We start from the raw sequence: 14269 nt of genomic DNA on the forward strand, positions 1-14269 counted from the left end.
GGAGGGCCCACGGGTGCCCCGCCTGGCCAGCAGATAAAGGAGATTGGCACTGAGATATTAAGCTCTTCTGAGCTGAAGGAGTCACAAGGATGGATGGAGGCCACCATGTGAAACGTGGTTTGTAAGCCGTGGTGCGTATCTGTGTCGCTGGCGACTTGCTGTGGTCGCAGGCTCCCATCCAGCTCCTAGGCGACTGCAGCTCCACAGCCCTGGCTGAGTGAGGAGAGTCTTTAAGCAGAGAGGAGTGAGAGAGGGGAGCACGGGGTAAGAACTGCATTCCAACTTAGCAGTTCTCTGCGGAGAATTGTGGGAAGGGAGGAAGCGGGGCCACTCTGCAGGCCGGTGCTAGCCCATCAGTGCGCCATGTTATGAAGAGAGTGTCTGGAGACAGGCAAGGTTTCTGCAGGACACAGATGTCAATCTGACCTCTGAAGAGCTGGAAACCGGGTATCGCCTCTGCCTGGTGGATGGACAGATGCGCCTGGAAGACGGGTGCCTGGTACAGCACCACAGTGTTGCATCACAGATCCTGGGAGCGGTGTGTTAATATGGTGACCTGCGTGCTTTCTTGATATACGGGGGCCTTCTGCAAAAGGGACAAAACACTGAAGATCCCAGTTTAGCAAAGCAATAAAGAACTGGGCTCCACCCTCGGCATTTCCCTTGGAAACTTAACGTCCTCTCACCTTGCTGGACATGGGCCTGTGATCTGAGGACTTGGGAGACAGTCACAGGATGATCAGAAGTTCAAGATCAGGCTGGGCCACATGAAACTCTATTTGGGGGGCGGGGGGGACAGGTCCTAGCAACCCACATACAAAAAAAAATTTAAAAATCTACAAGGTCAGATGAAAGCAAGTATCTATGTGAGAAGGCGCTGGAAGGTGACTGATGCTGGGTGTCATCATGTAAAATACACAGAGTACCACGCCAAGGCAGTGATACGGAAACATGCAACATGTAGAGGGAAGTCCGAAAGCTGTGTGGTGCCTGCTACCTTAGCAACCTTGACGGTGTAGCTCATCCTCTCTAGATCTCAGTACCTCCCCAGTGTGCCACGGAAATAATATAAATGCCTCTCCAAGGTTGTTAGGAGAGTAAAATGGGGAACTCCCTCAGCTTTACGGCCGTTGCAAAGCCTCACTCAACATGGGAGTTCCTGTTGGGAGGGAAAGCCAGGTGCCTGCTAGCTAAAGGGCGAGTTGCACTGTGCCTATACAGTTTGCACGGTGCTTAGTGGGGAGACGACTCTGGCCCCAGCCAGAGGAGCTGGTCTCCGGTTCTGAATGCAAACTGGGACTTAGAAGCTTTGAAAATCACTGGTGGCTGCTGTGTGCTTGTGGGACCACGGGGAAACGAGCTACATGTGGGGGAGGGTGATGTGCATTCTGTCTATATTTGATTTCTTTGCAGAGTGTAAAGCTGGGGGGTGAGGGGGGGACAGGGCCGCCTGTGACAATAACGGAATGTTACATGTGGCCGTCGTGAATGGTGCGGTTGGTTTAGGTCAAGTGGGCCATGCTGTGATTTATCACTTGGTGAACTGCTCACACGCAGTGTTTTGTTTTTCTTCTAGATGAGCACGATGCCAGGACTGCCCACTCGACCCTGCTTCTATGACATAGACCTTGACACAGAAACAGAGCAAGTTAAAGGCTTGTTCTAATGGAATGGAACTCGCGGGTCTGGGACAGGTGAGCCACCTTGGTTTGGGCCTTGTTGTCGAATGATGGGTGTCTCGTGCCGGTTTTCTCAGATTTGTTATAAATGCAATCAAATGGGTAAATTGTTTCCTAGGTTGTCACCTAATAGCTGCCGGGTGTCTTGGTCCCCTCCCCCGCACAGACAATGGCTTCTGTGTACCTGGATTGAATCCTGTAGAAGTTAGATTGTGAATGCGAACTTGAGCAGAGCGCCTCTGGTTGTAGCCTCTGGTTGTCTCCCTTCATTTAAGACTGACGTCCTGCCTCATTACCCCACGTCTGGACACAGAGTTACAGTTGTGTTAGCGAAGTCTTGGGTTCATTTCCCAGGGCTGTCATAGCAGGATTGGATGGGTTAGAACAGAGCTGTGTCCTGCTGTCCTGCAGCCTGGAAGCTCAGGGCCAAGGTATCCGCTGAGCAGGTATACTACACCCTCTGAGGGGTGTCACCGCATAGTCACCACTATATAGTTGTGTCCCTACCGTGTCTGCCTCTTTGGTCACTGGCTTTCTCCTGTGCCTCTGGCTTCCTGAGTCTTTCTCTTGTTCTTTTTTATTTTTTTTTTCTTGTTTGCGTTGCATGCTGGTTGTTTTTAGAGAGATTTTGGTTTTTTGAGATGAGAATTCACTAAATACCTCAGGCAGGTCTTGAACTCATGATCCCCCTGCCTCACCCTCCCACGTGCTAGGCTTACACGCACCAACCACCACACCTAGCACTTTGCCCTCTTCTAAGGACCCCAGGCACATCAGATTCAGGCTCATTCAGACCTTGTAGGGGAAGCGGGTGAGACAAGGTTTCTCTGTGTAGACTCAGAACTCACTTTGTAGACCAGACTGGCCTCGAACTCAGAGGCCCACCAGCCTCTGCCTCCCTGGTGCTGAGATTAAAGACATGCACCACCACCACCACCACCACCACCACCACCACCACCACCACCTTTAAAGACATCTTGCTTATTATGCCAAAGACCCTGTCTCCCAATGCAGTCAGTCACTAACACAGCTGCCCAGGGATAGTGCTTCTACATACCCTTGGGGACACATAATTCAGCTCTTGGCTGTGGTTGGAGATCTTCTCCCTCTAGAAAGACTCATACAGATGGACATAGGTCTTCCTAGAGATGCAGGATATTAGAACCGTTTCTGGACTCTGGCCCCTCAGGTTAAGAAAGTAGGCTTTTACTCTTGTCTTTTACACCACTGATAGCCAGGGATGTGGGCCGTGTTGCTGTCTGTCCCAAGGTGCTGAAGCAATACCTGCTGACTTCTGCCCTGGCTGCCTATGTCAAGAAAACGACTACTAATCTTCCTGCCTGCAATTCTGAGACAGAAGTTGTGACAGCTTGGAGCTCCGTTTACATCCCATAGATCAATATGTCCTCACCATATTCCCAGAGTGCAGTCTCCGTCCCCCCAACCCCCGCCCAAATATTCAACTCTGTTCCTTAACCCAGAAGCCCCATCTTCTTGGCATCAAACTCTGTTCTGGGCCTTTGGGTGGGTTTCTTTGACCTAAATATGCTTCAACACCTGTGTGTTGGGACCCTAAGTGGGATGTAACATTTCTTTCCCTTTGGTTGCAGCTAATAGTTTTATGGGGTTGGGGGGGAGGGTGTTGTGCTTGTGGAAATGAGAGGACAACCTCTGAGGTCCTCCTCGGGAGTTATGTAGAGCTTTGCTATTGTTTATTTTAGGTAGAGGCTCCTACTGACCTGCAGCTTGCTAAGCTAGGGAGACTGACGGTCAGGGAGCCTCAGGGTTCCCCCTGTCTCCACCTCTACAGCCCCGGGATTACGGACACATACCACTATATCTGAACATTTTCTGTCTGTAGGTTCTGGGCATCGAACTCAAGACTCTCATGCTTGCAAAGCAATAACATTATTGAGTCATATCGCAAGTCTCCTTGCTGTTTCAAGTTTGGGGAGGTTTTTTTAATTAACGATGATCTGGACTCTGGTGCACAAGATAGGTGAGGAGCCACTTAATGGCCTCATACTGACCTGAGGCCGGAATGCCATGCGAAGGGTAGAGATGACACCTGTGTGTGTTTGCTGAGGAGGAGAGGGAGCCGTTGTGACTCAACCGAAGCCTCATGGCTTATCTTCATCATCCTGGGAAAAGAAAATCCGCAAGAAGGAAATCAGAGGAGTGTTTAACAAAGGGACCCATGAACTTAACCTTTGGTAACAGTGCTATTCTTAGTCTTTTGTTACGGCTCTCATCTCCCAGTTAGGCCTTAGGAAAACAACAGTATTGTTTTAGACCAAAAGTTGAACCTTCCCCTAATTAATTTCTTTTTGTGTCAAGAATCCTCTATATGTTATGTGACTTTCGGGGAGTGGGGAGCCTGAAAAGGGGAAATCATTTGAAATGTAAATAAAACATATATCGAATAAAAAAAAAAAAAGAATCCTCTATATGGCGTATCCGCCATTTGTCTCCAGAACACGTTTGAACAAATCTCTCATCTCTAAAGAATAGTATTTTCTCCAGACTTTTGGTCAGTTTTCATTTGTTCTCCAAGTCTGTCATATGAGCCCAGTTATACTTTAGTTATTGTGGTTAGACTGAGGTTGTCAGGGATGCTGTACCAATGCATACACATAAATTTCTTGGGAACTGTCACCTGTATCTTCCCTGGCATGCATCTTTGGAGGTAGAGACAAAAGGAACAAGATTTCAAGGTCATTATCTTGGCTATGTAGGGAGTTCTAGGTCACTCTGGGCTACACAAACCCCATCTAAAATAAGGAGCTAGAGAGGTAGGTAGCTCAACAGAGGACTTAAGTTTGGTTCTCAGTACTCATATTAGAGGGGCTCAAAAAAAATCTAACTCCAAAGGTCTGTTGCCCTCTTGTGGATGGGATGGATGGATGGATGGATGGATGGATGGATGGGTGGATGGACACACAAATACAATGAATCCTTTTTTTTTTTTTTTTTAGACAGGGTTTCTCTGTGTAGCCCTGGCTGTCCTGGAACTCACTCTGTAGACCAGGCTGGCCTCGAACTCAGAAGTCTTCCTGCCTCTGCCTCCTAAGAGCTGAGATTAAAGGCATGCGCCACCACCACCCAACGCAATGAATCTTAAACTACGTAATTAAGATGGATCATGGGTCCATGGTAATGATCTTCTGGCGTGTCAGATACTGTACTCAGTAACTTGCACTGCTGGTCCTAGCAGTAAATCAGAGGCTTCAGGAAGATCAGTCCTACCCACATGGTCACAGAGAAATGGTGACTGAGGACAGTCTGCATCCCCGCTGCATAGCACTCATCTCTTAACTGACAGCATGTATTGTTTTACCACCCAGTCAACTAGTGTAGCGAGTTGTCAACCAGCCAGTGAGGCATTCTGTTTCAGGACCGTGACAACAAACCCAGAGAGGTCACACACTGCACAGCTAATGGCTACAGAAGCCAAGATCCAACCCAGATTGGCCAGCTCACGGTGTGACACAGCCCTTACACCCCATTCCCTGCAGGAACTCAGGCCCATCCAAAAGATGGTATCAGATGGTGAATAAGTTTGGGTTTTTGTTTTTGGTTTTGGGGTTTTTTTTTTTTATAAAATAACCAAAGATAAATGTTTGGGTGTTCAACTCAAAATTCTTGAGTTTATCAATACTCAGTGTAAAAAGGACTTCAGTGTGGTGGGAGGGACGGCCTCTTACCTCATCCTCTACTCGAATGGTCTTGCTTCTCATTTATCTGACACTAAATATGAAGTGACTAAACTCCATTCTAGGCTTGCTGGGCAATAATTCAAAACCCATCATTTGACCCTGCTGGAACAATTGAAAAGAGATCTGGTGGCCTCAGATAAAAGCTTTTTACAAATAACCACTCCTCTCCTTGGCTCCTGGATGCATATTTTCTGTTTCCCGTGACTCCCCGATGTGGCAGTCCAGAACTGCTTCTATCACTATCCAGGGAGGGCTGTGGCCAGTGAAGATGCATAAATAAAATTGGTTCATCTTGGGCTGGAGAGATGGCTAGCAGGTAAGAGCACTGAGTGCTCTCCCGAAGGTCCTGAGTTCAAATCTTAGCAACCATCTGTTACAAGATCCGACACCCTCTTCAGCTCTTCAGGTGTATCTAAAGACAGCATATAATAAAAAACAAATCTTTGGACCTGGGCGAGCAAGGTTAGCCGGAGCGAGCAGAGGTCCTAACATTCAATCACCAGCAACCCCATGAAGGCTCACAACCATCTGTGCAGCTACAGTGTACTCATATACATAAAATAAATCTTTAAAAAAGTTTCATCTTAGTGGAGTACGATTTCATCAGAAATTGTACTTTAGTGACACAGCAACATGGGGTGGGTCATTCTAACGCCTCAGCTGCAGTGCAGGACAGCGTGGTCACTGTCCTTCAAGGAGCACAGTGGGCACTTGCACCTGTGCCCCACTGGGAACAAAGGTATGGATGCTAATGACTACTTTTGCTTCCTTGCCCTTCCTGCCTCCCTCACTTTCCCTCCAGGAGACACCTGAGACTGGATGTGACCCTGAGATCCAAGGGGTCCCCAGGCCTTGAGTTCAGCCTCCACCCTTTGTCCCAAGACTTCCCTGTAGCTCTTCTGCTATTGTTAGCATGAGCTGTGACTCATTCTTTTGGAGGTCACTAAATAGAAATCTTTCAAATAAGGTTTGGCCTCATGAAATCCATCCAGTGCTTCAGTCTCTTGCTATAAGATGATTGTGTTTCATGGGGAAGGGTTCTGTGCTCCCCTCTCTTCTTGTGGGTTCTCCTTCTCCGTCTTGATCATATTTCTGAGCCTCCAAGCGATCCATACAAGAAAATCTGACAACCTCCTGAAGAACCAGGGTTGCCCTCCTACCAACACGCTGTTTAGTATGCACTGGGAACCACTGTGGTCCTATTGTAGATGCCAGTCTTATGCCAGAAATCTCTTTTCTATAATTGCACCCACAGAAAGAAACCCCAAGCTCAGCTCATTTCTTCTCTAATGTGCCTTTAGAAAGGAGAATTTCTAGGATACTTTCTGATCAGAAGTTACTCTTGAGTCAGGTGACCTTTCTGTGGACAGACTGATAGCCCCAAGTCCCATATCAAAGGGGAGCCCTCAAGAATACCTCAGTCCTATGATTTGGGTTGTGAAATTTATCTTTGTGCCCCACCACTAAAGTAAGCACACACTTATTCTTTTCCCTCTTCTAGGCAGAAGTCCAAGGAAATAGCAGTCCTTGCTACTTAATCCTTTCTGGCATCCGATAACTATTGTGGCTAAGTCTTCCATATCCAGGTTACATACCAACTGTGACCTTCTTAATCACCCTTTAGAGGAACGACTGGGCACAATATACTTACTGAAATGGAATAGTTCATAAATATTTGGGACTGGGGGTATAGGTCAATAGTAGACCACTTGCCCAGCATCAGCAAGACTCCAGGTTCCATCTCCAACATTACGGGTACAGAGTACTTTGTGTATTTCATACTGAAATATATTCCTGGCAGAAAATTTTCCAAGGTTGTTTCTTTTTATTCTTTTTTTTTTTTTTTTTTTTTTTTTTTTGGTTGTTTGGTTGCTGGTTGTTTGGGTTTTTTTGTTTTGTTTTGTTTTTCTTTTGAGACAGGGTTTCTCTATATAGCCCTGGCTGTCCTGGAACTCACTCTATAGACCAGGCTGACCTCAAACTCAGAAATCCGCCTGCCTCTGCCTCCAGAGTGCTGGGATTACGCGCCACCACCACCCCACCCCCCCGGCTGTTTTTATTCTTATAATGCTTTACTTTTTGTTTTTTGTTTTTCAAAGCAGGGTTTCTCTGTATAACAGCCCTGGGTGTCCTAGAACTTGATTTGTAGGCCAGGCTGGCCTCAAACTCACAGAGACCCTTCTGCGTGCTGGGATTAAAGGCATGCTCCACCACGTCCGACTAATAAAAATTCATTTTTACATTTTCACCTTAGCTGTTGCCCCATTCTCATCTCCATCTATAATTAGAGTTTGCGTGGTTTTACCAACCCGTAAGCTTTCTGTCCACGTGTGGCCATTTTGAATGCTAGAGGGCAATGCCTGTAATCCGTATCTTAGGGAGGCTGAGGCTGAGGGCTGCAAATTCAGACCTGGGCTAACAGTGATCCCATGTTTCACAAAAGAAACATGGAAACACAGACTCTTCCATACACAAAACCTCAGGACGCAAGGGCAAAGGCTTAGCCGACCAATCTTCCATTTTGCACCTCAACAATCTCAAAATTCTCACAGCGCAGTGGGTATGCCCAGCCCACAGAACCAGTCCCCTCTGCCCAGCAATGCCTTCCCTCCTCAGGATTCACTGGCCACTACAGTGAGGCCGCTGTATCCCTGGGTGAAGAGCACCAGACAGCCCTCTTAATAAATGTGGCATGTTTTCTTTCTGTTTGTGGTTGTTGTACTGGCTGTGTCTCTGTTTTCTGTTGACTTGCCTGACTTGGACCTGATGTTGGGGGGTATTTGAAGTTCTCTGTCCTCCTCTATCACTGTCTTCTGTCTTTAAACTGCCCGGGCATCTCCCTGTCTCCAGACCGTGCAGTTATCTGTAGGAGGCACATCTACCCCGTTTCAGCAGAGTGAACTCTTTTGGCCCACAAATAAATCCCTCCGTGTGTAAACACTGATGAAAGGCTGCATACTGGCATTTACATTTTTCCTGGAGTGGGAGTATTGTTTTCTTCTGGGACTTGGTTGTTTTGCTTGGTTATTGTTTTTCAGATATAGTCTGGTCACTTTCTCTTTCTAAAAGATTGCAGAGAGCTGGGCATGTGGAGCATGTCTGTAATCCCACCGCTTCAGAAGTGGAGGCAGGGGGATTGGGATGACAGCCTAGACTATAGAGCAACTTCAAGGAAAACCTGAGTAAAATGAAACCCTATCAAAAACAAATAATAATAAATGAATACATTTTAAAAAGTTAGAGAATTCAAGTTCTGCCAAAAGTCATAATGTTGCTTGAGAGACGGCAACAGAGCATCCCAGTCCTGGTCTCTTCACTCCCCGGTATCCCAAGTATTCTTAGCGCTTGCACTCTATGCTCTCTGGATTTAACAGGAGCAGAAATCCAAGGTAATCAGATTGTTTCTCTAAAACCTACAGCAGTCCCTGGATCCTCACAATCTACAGATGAAAAATCTGCAAGTCATAGAAATTATGGAATGTCTTGGAAAGTGGAGAGGCCGCCTTGTGGGACAACTCGATTTGGGAGCGTTACATTCGAGTCACTGTGTGTATGTGGGGGGTGGGGTCCACTTGTGTGTGCACTGATACACGTATGTGGATAGGGAGTAGAAGATGAACTCCGGGTCTCATTCTTCAGGTGATGTGTGAGTTTTTGACACAATCTCCTACTGGGCTGGAGCGCACTAGGTAGGCATGGCCAGCTGGCCAGGGAGCCACGTGTCCCTGGCCGGATTCTCATTCCCCACACAGAAAACAGCTCACACAAGAATCCCAGCCGTGGCTTGTGAGTGGAGGGAGCCCTTTCTCCACTCTTAGGTTTTCTTTAAAACCGAGACACAAGTAAGAGTTTAACACCAGAGGAAGAGGCGGCTTGACTCTGAGACATTTTCCCCCCCTCTGTTTTTCAGAATCTTCAAACAAAAAGAAAGAAGAAGAAAAACCATCTCCTTGCCTTTTTGCTGCAGTTGGAGAAGAAAATGAATTTTGAAATCTGCTTGTTATGCAATGCTGGAGAAATCCTGAGACAGGCCAAAGACCGCTTCCTAGGCAAGATGGATTCTGTTTCCAGCCAAGCGGTGTTCAACAGGAGGGCCTGCGTCACATCTGGAAGGGGCGAAGTTACTCTCGGTTCCGATAGCGTTTACACCATTTCTGCTGCTTGTACTTTGCAAAGTTTATTTTATGGGGACCAGGGGTTTGCAGGAGTGTGAACTAAAAGCTAATGCTTCTGTCTATGGAGTTGCCTCTTTCGTCTTTTTAATTCTCCCTTCTCTCACCTGTGTTGAGGATGGGACACCAGGTCTCACAGTCCTAAGCTTTGCTGCCAAACCGCACCCTTTGTTTTTGTCTTTCAACTGAAAATAAACATGTTTCTAGAAAACACCCCACCCCACCCCCAGCAGTGTTCGGCTAGTAAGACCACTCGCCGGATGCCGCTGTCCCTGTGAAGCGTTGGGGTTGCCACCTGGCACATTTGTGGAGGAGATTGCAAGTGCATTCAGAGCTTTATGAATGACGAGAAAACAATTATGTTGAGAGAAATGTCTAGGCAGCCGAGACTGTGGAAGCCTGGCTGGTCTCTTGGATTAAGATGCACTGTCTATCCAAAATGACTTTCCGGTCTCAGTGAAGTCGCTTTACCCAACACGAGCTTGTGAGTTTCTTCCACCATGAATGAATTTCAAAGGCCATTCAACTTTCTGGCCCCACGGGGGTGGGGTGGGTAGGAGAGTGCCTCTCAAAGGTCAGGTGTTTGGCAAATATTTTCCCTTTGGCCCAAGCGAATGCAAACTAGAGAACGTTCTATGACCCATTCCCTACTTTTTGACCCTTCCTTGTCCCCACCCCCACACCCCATCCCCATTTTCCCCTTGCAATAATATAAAGTTATGTAAAACTTAAAACAAAACCAAGGATTTAGAAGCAAACAATAAGTGATTGTCCTCTAAGCAGTATAAGTAAAATTGTCACCATAAATATCCTAAATATCCCGGGGCACATCCTTCACAGGGTCCTTCCTGTCTGCCCTTATGATACCCAGCTGAGCAGTGACCCTGCTCAGCTCATAATGTGCCTTTATGTCCAGTTTTGCTTGTTCCAAAACACTGTTTGAAAACCAAAAGGCCCACTCAGTCAGTGCCTTTCCCGAGTGTAATTTTGCTTAGCGATTCTAAGGTGTCCTTCCTTGTCTCTGCCCTTTCTTGGGGAGTCCACCTCTCCAGATTCACACCTACCTTGTCTTCTCTTTTTGTTTGTTTGTTTTCTGATATTTTGGATTTGTTTTTTTTTTTTCCCCCGAGACAGGGTTTCTCTGTATAGCCCTGGCTGTCCTGGAACTCACTCTGTAGACCAGGCTGGCCTCGAACTCAGAAATTCACCTGCCTCTGCCTCCCAGAGTGCTGGGATTACAGGCGTGCACCACCACCGCCCAGTTTACCTTGTCTTCTCAATGGTTATACCCATGTGATAAATTCTCTGCAGAATGTATCCAGGAAACATCAGCTTATGGTGAGCTCATGTTTAAGGAGTCCCAGTCACAGGCTCCTCCCCCACCCCCTCCAATATGGCCGGGAACTTGCTGTCATGCCTTCTGTGCTATGCGGACTGTGTTCCCTTCGACTGTAAGCCCAAATAAATTCTTTCTTTTCCTTAGGTTCCTTTGTCATGAATTCAGTCACAAGGGCAAAAGAGGAAACTAATCCAATCTCCTATATAGAGAAACAGTTTGGAGTCAAATCGAAGAGCTAAGTAAAATGTCTATAACTTACCATTTCCTAAACGCAGGTTAGTGTCCACAGCCCTGAGCAGCCCACACCGACATCACAGAAGGGGCAGAGTGAACTAAACTGCCTGTTCCTGAAAGGCGAGACCCCCCACTTCTTATCAGCATTTGTGGGGTGCCGTCACAGACAGTGCATGTTCTGAACAGAACACATGCATGTAACACAGACACGGAGATGGATTTTCCGAGGGGACATTCATGGTGATGACCACTTGACCTTCCTGAACATTTGCTTCCTGAAATGGAAGAAAAGATGTCACAAATCAGAAGGAGACCTCAGTTGCACCTTCAAGATGAAAACTAGATCCAATCCGTAGCTGGTCACCCTCCTGTGACCTCAGCTATGTCACCTGGACCCTCCCGTTGTTCTCCCTTCTCTGTGCTATTTAAGCCTTGGGCGGTTCTGCAGGTCCAGTGCATAGCCCCCAAACCTAGCATTGCCTCCCCGAGACCAAGGTTACGAGCACTCTGTTTTAGCTACAGTGGTCTGTTCCAGGAGGCAGCGGTAATTAATCAGGCCCTGTATAGTCAAGCTGTTTGCCTCCTGTGTGGTAAGTGAACATAGATAATCTCTCTGAACTATTAATAATAGAATCTTCCCTCCAAAAATTTGGGCTAATATTTACATTTACAGGAGCTTTACACTCATTACATTAGAAAAGCTGTTTCTCAGACCATCGTTATTAGAATTACCAGAGATCCTTTTCAAGTGAAGCTCTTTCTGGGGGTGTGGCTCAGCAGGTGGTGTGCCCGCCAACCCATTCCGGAAGCCCCGAACTCCATCCTCAGCACCACACAAAACCAGCTCTCAAGAGGTAGAGATGGGATGTCAGGAGTTCAAGGTCCACTTCAGCAAGTTTAAGGCTACCCGGGACTACATGAGACTGTGTCAAAGACAGACAGACAGACAGACAGATAATGAAGCTTTCCTCTCCTTTCTGAAATCCATATACTCCTGGATTTTTATTTTAACACGTTTACTCGATGATTATTCTCCCAGCTAAGGATTAAGAATTAACCTAACCTCCACTTTCACATCACCACTGAGCCAGCACAATACTAAACACACAGGAGGTCTAAGTAAACACTCCTTGAAAGGTTGAATGATCACTGATGGCAGCAAGGTCTGGCCCAGTGCCACCCCTCTGTAAATGTCCCTGTTCCAGCCCTGTCCCCTCCTCCCTTCTTCAGAGCAAGTAATTCAACTGATTCCCCCAGGGATTTCTTCCCTAGGCTCCCAAGTCTCCCCAAGTCTAAGTCTTTTACATGTGTGTGACAGAGAGACTCACTCTGTAGACCAGGCTAGCCTGCAACTTGAGATTCTCCTGTTGTCCATACCCAGCACCCAGTTTACTTATGTGACCCCTTAGGAAGATTCATTTGACAGCAATGGAGAGATGAGGTCATATGAGTTCCGTGGCTCCCATCCCCCACCTCCGAACCTTGTCTAACAAGTCATCAAGAGCTGAGGAGACAGACACTCAGACAAGACATCAACACATCTTAGAGGGTAAAAGGAATAAGACATTCCCAGAGATGGCTCTAGAGACCATGAAGGGTGGTAGCAGGCGTTCCCTCAAAGAGCAGAGGCTATATCTACAAGCAAGGTTTTGCACCTACCTGTCAGGGGACTCCCTCCGGGTTTTGAGTTTATTTTTATAAAACTCAGATTCTGGTAACGCTTTCCAAAACAGTATTCATCTCGTGATACAGATGAGACTAAAGGCAGATTTGTTCCCAAAATGGACCCTTGCCCCATCTCTGTTTTGGGACAATCCGGCTCAGAGGAGAGCAGCGGGAGTACTCTGCCCTTGCCTGAGGTTACAGTGTTTATGTAACAAATCAGCTCAACTTAAATATTTCTCATCTCGCGGTCAGGGCTGCAGACACATCGACATGAATGTCGGGTTTGTGCAGCCCTGTGTGGGCATCTATGTTTATGCAAAAGGACCCCAAGAGTTCAAAGCCAGTTAGTATCTTCAAGCACGCATCACGTCGCTTGCGTGTTTTCTATAAAGATGGCAAAGAGACAATTTCTTAAAACCACCAGACTGAGTCTGTTTGCGCATACACTGAAGAGCAGAGCCCTTTAATGAATGTGTGTTTGGCAAAGTCTTACAATTAAGGAATTTTTCTTCCTCGGTAATTGCCTGGGTCCCGATAATTCTCCTCTAAGTCAGCCTCCTGATGAGCCCCCGCCTTGACAGAGACAATGTGTACCAGACAAAGAGCAGAGACAGACACGGCCGTTGAGGGAACATACAGGCTCTCCTGGGCTCAGGACAAGCCAACCAGAGAAATGCTTTCCAATTTCAGCGAGGAGTTTGGAGCCAGAGGAGTTTACAGGGACCAAGGGAAAGCAGAGAATTCCACATAGCATCCCCTCCTGCCGAGTTTCAGATGCACTTGGGGCCTCCTTTGAAGATCCAAGTTCCCAGAATATCCCAACTACCCTCCAACCTCAAAAGGAGAGTGCAGAGATTATTCCAAAGCTGAAAAGAAATTGTTTTTTAAATCATTCATGCTACCTAGCTTGTCATTAAAACAGATAATTGACATAAATGTAAATACGTAGAAACAGAAGTTGACAGGAAGGGAGCCATCCACAGCAAACTACAGATGGACAGAGAAACCCACTGCAGTACTAAATAATTAGGGAGGCTGGGAGCCAAGGATGGTGGGAGGGCAAAGCTGGAAGAGGCAGGGGTGGGACCCAGGAGAGGGACCCTGGTGGTGGAACAGGGGCTGGGAGTGCAAGCCAAGGAGTCAGGCTTTGCAGGGACAAAGCCCATGCACACAGGGGGTTCTGGTTTCTGACAGTTCTGAACTCTGAGAGGCAGAAGTGACAGAGCCTCTTGACAAAAAGCAAGTGCGTGCTGTAGGAGACGTCTCAGCTGCCCAGCCTGGGCTGGCTGCACTGCAGAGCTATACACAGGTTCTCCAGAGGAATGGCTGCCCCTGCTCTGGCTCTGCCACGCAGCCTATTGGCTTGGTATTCAGATTACCAGTACCCAAAGAATGGAGTGTAGTTGAGTGTGTGTGTGTGTGTGTGTGTGTGTGTGTGTGTGTAAAATGTAATATCTCTACCAC

General features: G+C 47.2%; 1 protein-coding gene and 1 long non-coding RNA gene across 2 annotated transcripts in view; one reads left to right on the top strand and one right to left on the bottom strand.

Annotated features, from left to right (window-relative positions):
- The window catches only part of Mthfd1l (methylenetetrahydrofolate dehydrogenase (NADP+ dependent) 1 like), a 178738-nt gene extending 167689 nt beyond the window's left edge, over positions 1–11049 (top strand). Inside the window, exons 27-28 of the mRNA XM_052169342.1 lie at positions 1577–1694; positions 9306–11049. Coding sequence (XP_052025302.1) covers positions 1577–1666 — 90 coding nt within the window. The 3' untranslated portion in view covers positions 1667–1694; positions 9306–11049. The remainder of the gene's footprint in view (positions 1–1576; positions 1695–9305) is intronic.
- On the bottom strand, positions 3618–12056 carry LOC127673604 (uncharacterized). Its single transcript, XR_007975220.1, has 3 exons — positions 11873–12056; positions 11166–11415; positions 3618–3820 (listed from the first exon to the last, which is right to left on the bottom strand). It is a non-coding gene; the product is annotated as an uncharacterized LOC127673604 (long non-coding RNA).
- Positions 12057–14269: the final 2213 nt, after the last annotated feature.

This window comes from Apodemus sylvaticus, chromosome 23 (assembly GCF_947179515.1).
Source record: "Apodemus sylvaticus chromosome 23, mApoSyl1.1, whole genome shotgun sequence".
Lineage (NCBI taxonomy): Eukaryota > Metazoa > Chordata > Mammalia > Rodentia > Muridae > Apodemus > Apodemus sylvaticus.